Source organism: Glycine max, chromosome 13 (genome assembly GCF_000004515.6).
Source record: "Glycine max cultivar Williams 82 chromosome 13, Glycine_max_v4.0, whole genome shotgun sequence".
Classification (NCBI taxonomy): Eukaryota; Viridiplantae; Streptophyta; class Magnoliopsida; order Fabales; family Fabaceae; genus Glycine; species Glycine max.
The window spans coordinates 39,792,470-39,806,601 of NC_038249.2; the positions used below are offsets into that span (position 1 = coordinate 39,792,470).

Genomic DNA, 14,132 nt, shown 5'->3' on the forward strand with positions numbered 1-14,132 from the left:
CGATAGAAATATTTTATTTTATTAATTTATAATATTTATAGTTTATTGACTAAATGAAATTATTATAAAAAAAAGCTGTTTCATAAATATTTCTATTATTTAATAAATATAATATTAGTTGTTGATAATGGGAAGTGAGATGAGCAATGTTGTGGGGTCACTGGGGTGATTTTCCCTCGTGTGTAGTTTACTAGTTTTGTTCTCCTCTCTCACCAAAAGAAAAAGATGAACAATGTGTGAGAAGGAAACTCCTCTCAAGTCTCAAGGACATGTTTGAACACAAAGCACGGCGTATGATAGGCTGACCAGGACAGATAATATCAATTTCCTCATTTTTTTCGTATTTAATGTTGCATTTATTTCACGTCTTTTTCACATTTAAAATATGATTAATTACAAATTTTATTACTCAATATTTACTCCTTTACAATTTTTTTCATATAAATTTTATCATCTATTTTTTTTATTGTTGCATATTTTACCGACGTCAAAAGAAGTTAAAAATAAAACAAAACGAAGTTGTTTCGTTGACAAAATAATAATAAAATATACAAAAGTAAAAAATTTAAAAGATAAAATTTATGAAATATTGAAAGTTGAATGATAAAATTTGTAAAAAGAAATTCAATAATAAGATTCGTAAAATTATAAAAATTGGATGATAAAACTTATAAAAATAAAACTTAAATAATAAATTTTGTAAAACAATAAAAATTTAATAATAAAATTTATAATTAAGCCTTTAAAATAACAAGGAAAAATCCAAAACGACTACATAATCTACTACATATAGTATTTCCTCTGTACCTTTTTTAATTGTCAATTTTTTAAAGAATTTTTATTTTTATTTATCTATCATTTGTAAAATTTAAAATATTATTAGTTACTCTTTTATTAATTATATTTTTATTTAACTTCTAATTTTTAATCAATTTACACATGTGTTTATTGCAGAATATGAAATAGAGTTGTGCTGCTTAGTAACTTTACAATGTTTGAAATAGTAGGCGGAAAAACTTAGAACACATTTTTAAAAAATTGAGCCTCGTAAACCCAACCCAAACAATATTGGTATGTTGTTTGACTTTGATATCTGATAATAATAATAATCTAAAGATCATGACAAAGTTGATTTTTAATGGATGATAATGTAAAATCTTTGACATTGAATGTCTATATCCATTAATATCTTATTTATTTAATAATAAAACTAACTAGATAAAGATCGTTTGCTTAATTATGTTATTAGTTTTTGAAATTTGGGGTGAATTTGGTTTTGATCCCTCAAATTAAAGAAAAAAAACACTTTAAATTAAGATATTTTTAAATTTAAGAAATTAAAATATATTAATTTTAAACGTTAAGGAATAAAAAAATATTTTTAAAATTGAAAGACTAAACTAAAAAATTTGATCCAAATTTAAAGAACTAAAAAAACATTTATGATGAAAGGGTGGTGGTGAGAGCAACAAGAATTATAACGATGGCAATAGTGATGATAACAATCATGAAGATCATGATAATAAAAATATTGATAATTGATAGACGATGATGATATGATGATGACGACGATGATTATGATGATAATTGTAATGATGTTCATAATGATAAGAGTGAACATGATGGTAATAGATTAATTAAGATATTTTAAGGAGTAATAATTGAGATATATTCTCTTGTGACTTTTCCGTTGATGATTATGCTGGCTGCTTTGTTGAAGTGCTAGGTGGTTTCTTATACAAAATTTCTGGAGTGACAACTAGAGACCTGAGTAATTAGACCAATAACCAATTCTGCGCATTCCAGATCCACCAATATTCAAGATATCATATGCTGGATGATTTCTATTCCTTTCAATATCAAACTGAACTGTTCCAGTCAGACCAGAGAAACGAAGGGCCATCATCAAAAACACGAAGCGATTGTAAATGCAACATGCTTCCATTTGTGTCGAGGGTCAGAGGAGAAAGATACGACACTACCTTTTTTGAGAAAAGCATCAAGAGCACGGGCTACGAACCAAACAGTATCATATGCATACAATGCATAGGAATTGAAGCTTGGAGTCTCCTTGGTTTTTGGTCTCTTCATCCTTGAGAGAAAACTCTTCTTTTCATTAGTATCGGGAGTGTGATGACGCAAAACCAAAACCCCTTGTAGGAGGTTCATTGTCTTAGTATCAACTGGGTCTAATGAATCAAGTGTTGAAGCAAGTGCATCATCGCTTGCAATCCACACATAGCCACTGTTCATCATTCCTAGCTTAGATATTCAAAAAAGTTTCAGGATTAACATGAAGAACAAAGACCCGTGATTCCATAGTCTTCTTAAATATCATATTTTGAAGAATGAGTTTTTGAGTTTCTACTAAAGATATCCTAGGCTAAAAAAGGCTATAGATAAAATTTTCAAATATAAAATTAAACGGACAAGTAAGCTGCTTAGCCGTGGAGGGAGTCAAACAATTTTAAAAGAAACCATCATCATTACTGTCATTTATATTGGCCGACTGGCCATGAACTTCTTTAAGAAAACAAAACCCAACTGGGGGTTAATCAAATGTGCCTTTTTTTTTTATTATATTGTGTTGCTAAAATGGGTTTAGTATAAAAAAACATTCATAATGGAGTAATTATAGATTGGTAAGTTGAGAAACTAAAAAAAAAATTGGACAATATGAATGACCATTTTGGCGCAAAATTATTATTTTGGGGTTATTCCCATTATTGTTTTTAATACCGATTTTTGTACGTCACAACAATTTTTTTCTACCAAATATGACACCAATAATTGTGTTTCTGATATTTAAAGATGTTAGGAGGGTTAGCAAAATTGCGAATTTGGTCACTAACAACAATTTTTTTTTTTATCGGCGTCACTAACAACAATTTTTTTTATACTAGCTAGTTGTTGTAGTGATTAGAATTGACTTGTAAGTTGTAACATAACTTTAAATTAAATACTTGTTTAAAAAAAACTTTAAATTAAATACTTTTCATGAGAGCACATTGGGTTTTGTAGAGTGGTTGGCATCAAACTTGAAAGAAAAACAAAACAAAAGGCATTTTAGTGCCAATTCAAATGATATTTTGGAATAGGTTGTGTTTGTTTGAAAATATCAAAAAATATTTTCATAAAAAAGAATTTGAGAATATCACATTTGCATATTTATACATGTTTTGAATAAATATTCTCAGAAACTGATGATTTTAGGAATATAAAATGTTGATATTCTTCTTGCTTCTTATTTTTGTAGTGAAAGAAAAGTATATTATATTTTGGACGAAAAAAATTATTTTCTATCCACAAAAATTGGGCTTGAGTAGTATGCATAATGCATGAGATATTATGTTTGATTCTTAATTCTCAATCGAATTCAGATATAAAGGAATTTATAATAACTAACGTATAATATTTAACTAATTGAATTGGAGTCTTTTATATTTTAAAAAAGGTGGATTGAAGTAGACTTCTATTTTTTTTTCCCTAGAAAAAATGACCTTCTATTAAAATCTTAATTACACCCCCCCCCCCCCCCCCCCCCAAAAAAAAACGATGTCGGTATGGACAAAATTTCCAAATATAACTTGATTGAGAATCTAAAATCTTTATATTAGTAATACGTAAAAAAAACTCACAGTAAAATATAAACAAAGTGGGAAATTTGAGTAAATGTTAAAATTACTCATTTCGATATTACACAAATAAATATCATATTATATTTTTAAAAATGCTTATATATCAGTTTATCCTTCATAGTATAAATTAATCTTAAAAACCAAAGTATTGTTCAAATATTGAAATATACATTAAAGAACTAAATTCACTTCTATTTTAAATATTAAATAACCAAATCTATGTTCACTTTTTTTTAAATGGATATTCAAATTTATTACAGGACTATAACTTAAGCATTCATTTTAAGAATAAAAAAGTAAAACAAAAAACCTCAATTATTGATAAGAAAGGTAATTACGGCAGCGAATTGCTAATTGTTAATTTTTTAATATATATTTCAATTGTTTAACAGCTCTTAGTTATCTTTAAAAAGTAAAAAAAAAAAAACCTCAATTATTCATAAGAAAGGTAATTAAGGCAACGAATTGCTAATTGTTAATTTTTTAATATATATTTCAATTGTTTAACAGCTCTTGGTTATCTTAAGAACGATGAACAGTTAAGCATTGTATAACTTGGCGGTTCTAGATTATTATAAAGTTAAACGAAAATGAATTAGAATTTCTTTGAAGGATAAATTACTCCCTTTTACTGTAAATTCAATTCTGATTATGTATTAAAACCAAAAAAAATGAAATTACTATATGGTCGGTGTATGCTCGTTGAAAAGGCAAATGATTGTATTTACATGGTTGGTAATTCTTATTATTGTGTTGCTAATTAATGTACCATATCTAAAGACAATAGTTTCTTTTTATCTGCTTTGTCTGCTTTTTGATGAAATTGAAGCACAAGTTTGCTTCAATAGCTAATGAAAATATGGTCGGCAATTTCAAATTGGTTGCAAAATATTGACTCCCTAACTAAAAGTATGGGAGATTGACCAATAATAAAATGATAAACAGTGTCATCAGATTTATGTACTCAACGTTGTCGTGCGGTGCCAATGTGCTACCACCAATTAATTTTCTGCTGAAGGAGATGTACCACTTTTTGAGCAGTGATTAGAGGGCATCAACTCGATTTTAAACCTTTGCTTTGAACTAAACATATTATCCCCATTTATTATATTGTGACAAGTCACGTAAACTCCAAATGAAGCATTCTTAAAGTAATCATTTCTTCTATTATCATATTAAAAATTCAAAACAAAACGCTATATGCTAAAGTTAAGAGACGGCTACACTAGTAAAATATTCATTATTCACACAGTATAAAACAAATTCGAATCCAAAAGCATAATTCATCATGGTGTTTGTTTCAAGCAAGAGAATCAGCTTTTCTTTATTAATTTCAAAAACCCGGCGTAACAACCGGATACTCCATGTGCTTTAATTTTCTCCTATATATCATGGTCTTGTTGAGTGTTGAAACTTAAAATGCTTCAAATATTCATCACTATAACATGTGGAACTGCTGCTTGAGAAACAAGCAAGTATCATCACAAGATAAGAATGAAGAAGGTGGTAAGAAAGTTGAGGAGACAAAGACAATTTCTCGTGGCATGAAGAAGAAGGTAAGGTTCAAAAAAGAAGATGGTGAAGGAAGTCATCATGGTGATTCTACAAGTGGGCCTGTGAGGATTAGGCTTGTGGTGACTAAGGAAGAATTGAAGAGGGTGTTGAGAGATAGGAATGAGAATGATCCTCAGCACACTTCGTTGGAGGAGTTACTAAGCGATATGGTGTTGAGAGACAAAAGGGTGTTTGAGGTTGAAAAAAATGCTGGGGGCATAAATTCTTGGAGGCCAGCTTTAGAAAGCATTCCGGAGGATCGCTCAATGAAATAGTTTCATTTTTACGATGTTTCCTATCTGTAAATAATCACAATACTTTCCTTTTCTATTTGATGAAGGAGTTTGTATTGGTACTCCATATGAATTAAGTAGTTTCAATTATTTGAGTAGCTAGCTAGTACTAATAGAAATGTGAAACGAAGTTTGAGCTTGTGATTTTGGGTGGATGTTGTAGTATGGAATGGTTCTGTGTTGGTCGTGAAAGATCCATTTTGTTTGGGTGAGGCACTGAGAACCATTTGTTATATTGCGATTTTGTAATTTTTACTCATGATAAATCATTTCTTTTTTACGTATTATTACTCGCACACATATTATCCAACAAAAAACATGATCAATAATATTCTAGCCCAATGGTGCATAAACTTTTTTGAACCTCCCCGTTACAGGTCACCCCCACCCCAAAGAAAAAGAATTAGTAAGACTCAGCAAAAAATATTCTAGCCCAATGGTGCATAACTTTCTGTCGATTTCAAATCCAACTGGATCATTAAGTGGGGTCTCCTTCATTTGAATTAGTATCGGTGAAGAGAACGTTTAGCTATGTTCAATTTACTTCTCATGGGTTTTTTTTTTTTACCATGCGGGGAGAATGCGGTTCATCAAATGAACTTTTTTTTTTGTATAATTGTTTTGGATTACACGTAATGTAAACTGTAGAGAGCGACGTGTCACCAATGAATAAAAAAAACAAAAGCATGGTTATTTATTACTTTTTAATAGACATTGAAGTATTTTCAACTAACAGTTAAAAAAATAATTCTTTCAATATACAGGATCACCAAACTAAAGTTTGGCTCTTGTAAAGACTTTTAAAACTAAAAATCAAGCCATAACAACACAGTTAACAACCCAACAATTTTCCAACCGTTAGATTTTATTAAAAGAGTGTTCTCATAAAAATTGCATGTACAACTACTATTCACCTGGTCAACATAATGCTATATCATACAAATTGTTTCTTTATTTTCCATTTGTAATTAACGATATTTTGTTTGGCATATAACAGGCGCAAATCTCTTTTTTATTGGTATTTGCAGTCAAATTATTACTATGTGGACTGGAAACCTCAATGAAAAGAACATTCACTACTATTCGCCTTGATTCATGTTCAACTCTATAGGCCGTAGTAAGAAAATTAAGGGGAGTATTTAAATGAAAAGAATATTCACTGCCATCGGCATGGAAAAATACAATTGTCCCCATTGTTCAATGGGTACACAACGCAGACATGAGAAATCTAGAATCAATGCACTCCATGTTTACAGGCCTAATATAAACACCTGGAAATGTCAAAAAATTGCCTTCTTAAGAAGGGATCTTTCCTATTTATTGAATTTATTCTCATTTCTCTCACATTTTATTACCACCACTCAAAACGTGTACACGCAGTGGCAACATAGTTTAACATTTCCCATCAGCCATGACTTCACTGCTTAATGAGGTTCCTGATGACATACGGAAGAATGCCCCCATTGTTAAAGTAAGCAAGTTCCACCTGAAAATACAAGGGTGTGTGTTACACATAATAATCCAAGGACAAGTTTTCGAAACACCGAATAAGTTGCATCAACAAACATGAATGAAGGACACGCTTAAATTACCTCAGTATCGAAGCGAACTGTGCAGGTGAAAGATTTTCCAGTATTGGTTGTTACAGTGACATCTTGGCCAGGCCTTATCTCGCTGATGTTACTTGGGAGGTCAATAGTATAACGTTCGTGACCAGTCAATCCCAATGTGTCAGCATCCTCACCAGATTTAAAGCAAAGAGGAACAATACCCATTCCTACCAAATTGCTACGATGAATTCTCTCAAAACTTTTAGCTATCACAGCTTTGACACCCTGTCAGAAAAATGTAAGCATCATCAAGAACTGTCAAGAATGAGTATCAACATGTCAAGAAAACCAGACAATCAAATCACAGGCTATGTAGGACTCACCAATAGCATGGGACCCTTGGCAGCCCAATCTCTGGAACTTCCACTCCCATATTCAGCTCCAGCCAGCACAATGGTGTCCTGCCCTTCAGCCTTGTATCTCTGCCAGAAAAGAAAAATTCAAGGGGATTAGAAGAAGCTTACAAGAGCTAAAAATCAGAATCTTTGATTCTCCTAGTACAAAAGTATCCACTAGTTTTTAATCTTTTTTTTTTTGGGGGGGGGGGGATGAGGGAGGAAGGGAAAAATTATATTTTACTCTTCACACTATGGTAACCGGAGGATTTTTTTGATAAATGATCAAGTCTCTATTTGGCCTAGCATTTTTTTGGATTAAAAGCTATTTGACATTAAAATAAAAATTGTTTGGTAGTTTTCATTTCTTTTAATTTAAAAAGGATAACCCAAAGGGTGTTACTTGTTAGTTTAAATTTTGGAAAGCAATTTAGGAAAGGCAAGGTCATAAAATATCATATCAAATAAAATGTATGCCACTTAAAAAGTTCAAAAATAAAATAAAAATAATGCTATACTTGTTTAGTACATAACTCACCTGGGCTGCATCAAACACATAAAGCTTCTCCCCGGTCGGAATGTGAACTGTCTTGGGACCAACTTCTCCATTCAAGAGCTTGTTAACAAGACGAATGTTGGCAAAAGTTCCCCTTGCCATCACTTCATCATTGCCCCGACGACTCCCATAAGAGTTGAAGTCCTTTTGTTCCACACCTCGATCCAGAAGGTACTTTGCAGCAGGACTATCCTTGTTAATGTTTCCAGCAGGAGAAATGTGATCGGTCGTTATACTGTCACCAAAATTCAGCAGACAATAGGCATCTTTCACACCATGAGCTCCAGGAGGATCCATAGTCATGCCCTTGAAGTATGGAGGTTCATGAATATATGTTGACTTGGGGTCCCATGAGTACAGGGTCTCAGCAGGAACTTGTAGTTGGTTCCACATAGTGTTACCTTTGGTAATAGCTTCATATGTACTTCGAAACATGTCAGGCAACACACTGGATTGCACAGCCTATTATGAATCAAGTAAACTTAAGTTAATCTTGCTGTACACACTGTCAAATCTGTAGAATAATTTCACATTATCAGGAAAGCAAACATTATTTACCTCTGCAATTTCTTGAGTGGATGGCCAAATATCCCTTAAGTAAACATTATTTCCATCCTTCCCTGTTCCTATTGGCTCCTTTTCAAAGTCAATGTCAACCTGAAAATTCAACCAAAAAGGTAAGGGATGAAGTGAAGGTTAACAACATTTATAGTAGAAAAAAATGATGTATTCTATACTCTAAGGGCATGTTTGGCTTGAGAAAAAGTTCTGTTTTCTTTCTATCAACACTTTTAATTACAAAAATGTCATCTTATTTTAACTTTGTTTCCTGTTTAGAAATGTCAGTCTAAAAAACAACAAAACAATACCATGTTTTCACTGTTTCCTATACAAATATTTGAAAACAAAAACCATAATGAATACATGGCATTTTGTTGTTAAACACTTCAATGTGAACAAGATATTGAAACAAAAAACATTTTTTCAGCATAACAGGCCCTAAATTTCATCAACATTTGACAGAATAGAAAATAAAATATGCATCCAATCTACTAAAACAAGGTTCTAGTTGAAGCTAATATAGTCAGAACTCGGAAGAAAAAATAATCAACTGCCTAAGCCCATAGCCAAGTGTAGGTCAAGATCCCAAGTTCTGGATGCAATTATCATAAACAATTGATAGAGATAATTCAGACACAAGAAAAAGAACATTTAAAATGGATTTGAATTCAGCTTCAGTCCAACATGAGTCTGAACATGTATATAAATGAAGAGGATGACCCAGACAATATCAATGCTTGTGATTAGCCTCTGGATCTGACATTTGTCAATTTTTAATTCTTCCAACAAAGTCTTTGGCATTAATAAACTTAGTATTATAAATAAAAATACATGAAAATCAGACAATATGAAAGAAGCAAGAACCAAAAACCATTCATAGACACATTAGAAATATGAATAGGCAAACATACTGTGCCAGCAAGAGCATAAGCAACGACTAGAGGTGGTGAGGCAAGGTAGTTAGCTCTTGTCAAGGGATGCACACGGCCTTCAAAATTACGGTTCCCAGACAACACAGCAGCAGCTACAATGTCTGCACAAGACAATATGAGAACTAAATTAATTTGGAAAATATAAAGCAGAATATGCTTAGGAGTTTACCTAAAAGTTATAAAGAAGACAACTGCAATAATTGCACAGGAATCAGCTTCAATTATAGAAATTATATTTGATTTTCAATTACCATTTTCAGAGATAGCAGAAGCAACGGATTGGTCTAGTTCCCCTGAATTGCCAATACATGTGGTACAGCCAAATCCAACAATATTGAAACCCTGTTCATTTAGATACTTTTGCAGGCCACTGCCCAAAAATGTAAAAAAAAAATCCAAATTTATTATACATTTTTCCAAAATTGTGCAGACTGAACAGGGAAAGTACATTATAATACAAATTACAAAACTGATATTCTACTAAGAAGCATGAAGTACCTCTTGAGTAGATATTTTGTAACAACTCCAGAGCCAGGAGCAAGACTTGTTTTTACCCATGGCTTAACCTGGCAAACAGTGAAAATATCTATAATTACTATCAAGAAAAGGATAACATAAATGAAATACAATTTGTCCCTTTAATGGTGGCAGGAAAAGTGGACAACATCAATGTGATCACAACATTTTCTAAAGTAGCACAATAACAGTTTCTAATGTTTATTTCGGTGCCTAACCTGCAAACCTAGCTCGTGAGCCTTCTTTGCCACGAGACCAGCCCCAAGCATAACACTTGGGTTTGATGTATTTGTACAGCTTGTGATTGCAGCAATCACAACACTTCCATGCTTGAGCTCTGCTGGCTGCCCATGGAAATCAAATTTTGCAACTTTGCCTTGTACATCTTTTGGTATAGCAAACCCCTGTATTCAAATAAAACATTTAGGAAGATTAAACAGCTGCATGCTTTATGACTGCAACTGTGTCAGCAAGTTGAAAGTCTACAACTTGAAACAATGAGAATGACTAACATTAGAAAAAGGATTAATCTCTTGCTTTCTAACTATCATAATGCTTTCTGGAATCCTGGAACAGTGATCATAAAAAGTGGGAAAAAAGGACTCACTTCAGGTAATATCAAAGAATTTTTAGATCCAAGTTTCCAGAAACAAAAGGGAAATTTCCTTTCTCTTTACATAATGTTGCCATTTCATCTATATACCCTCCCCACACTATTTGTGAGTGCCTTGTACATGGGGTGGCCATATTCATAATGTTGTCATTTGATTGTCCAAGTTTGCAGAAACAAAGTCATATAATTTGCTAAACAGTCAAGCAATTTAAGTCACTATAGAAAAATAAAAAGACATACCAAACTTAACCTAGTTAGCATATTAACACAAACCGCCAAATGGTCACAAAGTAGCATTTGTTTAGAACAAATGCAAGATGTAGTAATAAACTATGAAATCATTAAAACATCTCTTAAGACAAAAATATGAGAAAAACATTTGAACATCACTGTGTTACTAACCTTGAATCCCACATTGTTGTCGAGACAAGCATGCCAATCAGCCTTCATTTCTTTCAAAGGCACCCGATCATGAGGTCTGCAAAATTCAGTATGAATTATCACTCACAGATTATAAAGCAGAAATTTTTAAACCCACATTAAAATTCAAGACATGTCATTCAAAAGAGTAGTGCCTTACCTCTTGGGTCCAGAGATGCATGGTTCAACTTCGTCAAGGTTCAATTCGAGATAGGATGAATAAACTCTGTCTGGTTGAGGCTGAATTTATAGAAAATAAATGATCATTCCATACCCTTGACTTGACATATACACATTTGTTTTGTTCAAAAGGAGTGCATAGGATATTCAACTAGTATTTTACCTCATTATAGTCGATAAACAATTTGTTTGCCCTGAGATAGGCCTCTATCATTGCCACCTATACAGTCAAAAAGGAAGATCAAGTAATACTACAAGCATTTAACATCATTGGAAAATAATATGAGTTTGTACTCACAGTCTCATCACTTCGTCCAGTTAATTTGAGGTATTGCAATGTAACGTGATCTACAGGGAAGAAGCCCATGGTTGCACCATATTCTGGAGACATGTTGGCAATAGTGGCCCTGTCAGCTAATGACAACTCACCCATACCATCACCTATAGAACAAAAACCATGAAAAACGATTATTTATCCCTTGATATATCTCTAAGATAGATAATATTCGATTTTATCGAACGGTTCCGAGTTAGACCTATTGAATTCTGTCTGGTGATTAGCAGGGAAAGACCAGCATAAGAATAAAAAGAGGAAAAGCAAGAGAACTTAATTACCATAAAATTCAACAAATTTCCCTACAACACCATGTTTCCTAAGTATTTGTGTCACAGTTAGAACCAAGTCAGTTGCTGTAACACCATTGCGCAGTTTTCCAGATAACTTGAACCCAACAACACCAGGTAACACCATGCTCATAGGCTGTCATTATTACAGCACACAACATTAGGATCACCACTAGCTAAACAAGAGCTTATTTTTGAGTTAAAGGAAACATAAAGTTCTAAAGCACAAACTATCAGAATTCATTACATTTATAGGAATATAATCAGAACAAATTAATTACAAATAAACCAAAATTCAAGTAAATATACCTGGCCAAGCATTGCTGCCTCTGCTTCAATACCACCAACGCCCCATCCAGCAACTCCAAGCCCATCTATCATTGTTGTATGTGAATCAGTTCCAACTACACTGTCAGGATAGAGCAAGCCCTCAGTATTGAAAACAACGCGTCCAAGATATTCAAGATTGACCTGAAATGAGACATAACAAGTCCCGGGTATTAAAATAAATAGCAATAAAAAAAATCCATAAAATCATTTGGAATGTCTGGTTCTGAACTTACCTGATGTACTATACCAGATCCAGGAGGGACAACAAGCATATTACGGAAAGCATTTGACCCCCATTTAAGAAAAGCAAATCTCTCCTTGTTTCTCTGAAACTCAAGCTCCATATTGGCTTGCACTGCATTCTCTGACCTTGCTACATCAACTTGAACTGAATGATCAATGACAAGATCAACAGGAACCTGACAACAAATTGTAGCTGAGTCAGAGCCACTTATACAATAGCAAATATAGCATATAGGGAAAAAAATTTGTTAAATTTCTACAAATCAAAATGACTTCAGAGAACAAAAGCACAGAAAAATGGTAAGAATGATGTATACCAGAGGATTAATCTTATTAGAATCACTGCCAAGCTTATTCATAGCATCACGCATGCAAGCCAGGTCAACAACAGCAGGGACTCCAGTAAAATCCTGAGGAGAGGAGAAAAAACGGGTTAAAGATAAAACACACATTACTTTATATCCCCATCCATGAAAATAACTCTTTTGCCGCATGCCGAATTGGACAAGGTTACCTGCAGTAGAACACGAGCAGGCTTGAAAGGAATCTCAACTTGCTTCACAGAAGAGTTTTCCCAGTCAATAATCTTCTCAACATCTTCCTTTTTTACTTGGAAATTGTCACAATTACGAATGGCAGATTCAAGGAGAATTCTGATAGAGTATGGTAACCTATCTGTCAAGCACCCAAAAAGTCGACACCACCAACAACGAAGTATTAGCAATAGCAAGGAGATTGTACTATTCTAAAGAACTAGAATCTTATCCTTTATCATCAGAAATATGATAATGGAATGAAATCTCTGATACCACACATTCCAAACAAAATTCTAGCAAATAAAATCAACATGAATTAAAATTAAACCAGGCCAAACTAAGCTAGCAAATTACCGATTCTCGGATCGTTGAGCGACGGAAGGCTGTAGAACTTTCCAAACTCGCCACCACCAGGCTTAGGGAGACTCGTCAGGTTTCCCTTGAAAGGATTATCAGTAGCTGCAATGGCACTTACGTCAAATGACCAATCAAATTCAAAACACAAAATTCAGCACCAAACATTATTAGAGAAACTAATCCACATATATTAGTCAGATAAAAGAAAATTCCGTACACACAACACAACGCACTAAACAGTAAAACATATGATTCTCTTGGCCTCGTTGACAAGCAGACAGAAGATTCCAGTAAAAGAATAAGAGGCAAAACGGAATTCAGTCATTTCACACATCACATTCGATTGGAAAACGAAAAATCGGATCCGAAAAGACCGATTCTGAGCTGAACAACGCAGATCAAAAGGAACAGAGCTCCAATATTGTGGGAGAGGGCGGGGAAGTACGTACCGCTAGTGGCGATCCTGCGGTGGAAGCGTTCGATGAGGGGAGCGGCGGCTCTGATCTGAGGGCGGAGGCCGAGCGGAGAGCGCCAGTCGACGCCGTGGCTCCATCGCGGGACGGCGGAGCCGAAGGAGCGGGTGGCGGCGGATGAGGAGCCGGGGGATCGGCGAGGAGCAGAGCGAGCTAAGGTTCTAGAAAGAGAAGCGGAGGAGGAAGAAGAAAGTTTGGACCTAGAAGCTCGGAGGATCGAAGAAACTGTGGAAGCCATGATCAAAGAAGCATTCGTGTGTGATGAGAAAAGCGTGTGGAGAACGAACGCGAACTAGGGGGCTCCTTCTACTTCTAGAATACAGAAACACTGCCTCGATATTTCTATTATTACTGAAAACAC

At 33.7% G+C, this 14,132-nt stretch overlaps 2 protein-coding genes across 2 annotated transcripts; one reads left to right on the forward strand and one right to left on the reverse strand.

Moving 5' to 3' along the window:
• Nucleotides 1–4,923: 4,923 nt before the first annotated feature.
• Nucleotides 4,924–5,757, forward strand: LOC100527428 (uncharacterized). Its single transcript, NM_001249014.3, has one exon. It carries the CDS (start codon nt 5,084–5,086, stop codon nt 5,465–5,467), a length of 384 nt encoding a protein of 127 aa, NP_001235943.3. The 5' UTR covers nt 4,924–5,083; the 3' UTR covers nt 5,468–5,757.
• Nucleotides 5,758–6,623: 866 nt separating this feature from the next.
• Nucleotides 6,624–14,132, reverse strand: LOC100810088 (aconitate hydratase, cytoplasmic). The gene is made up of 20 exons (XM_003543340.5): nt 13,748–14,132; nt 13,296–13,400; nt 12,920–13,080; nt 12,723–12,815; nt 12,396–12,581; nt 12,142–12,303; nt 11,824–11,968; nt 11,507–11,649; nt 11,372–11,428; nt 11,189–11,268; nt 11,011–11,086; nt 10,214–10,399; nt 9,978–10,045; nt 9,731–9,849; nt 9,459–9,580; nt 8,545–8,643; nt 7,969–8,448; nt 7,419–7,517; nt 7,078–7,320; nt 6,624–6,971 (listed from the first exon to the last, which is right to left on the reverse strand). The coding sequence occupies exons 1-20, from the start codon at nt 14,007–14,009 to the stop codon at nt 6,903–6,905; spliced, it is 2,955 nt and encodes a 984-aa protein (XP_003543388.1). The 5' UTR covers nt 14,010–14,132; the 3' UTR covers nt 6,624–6,902.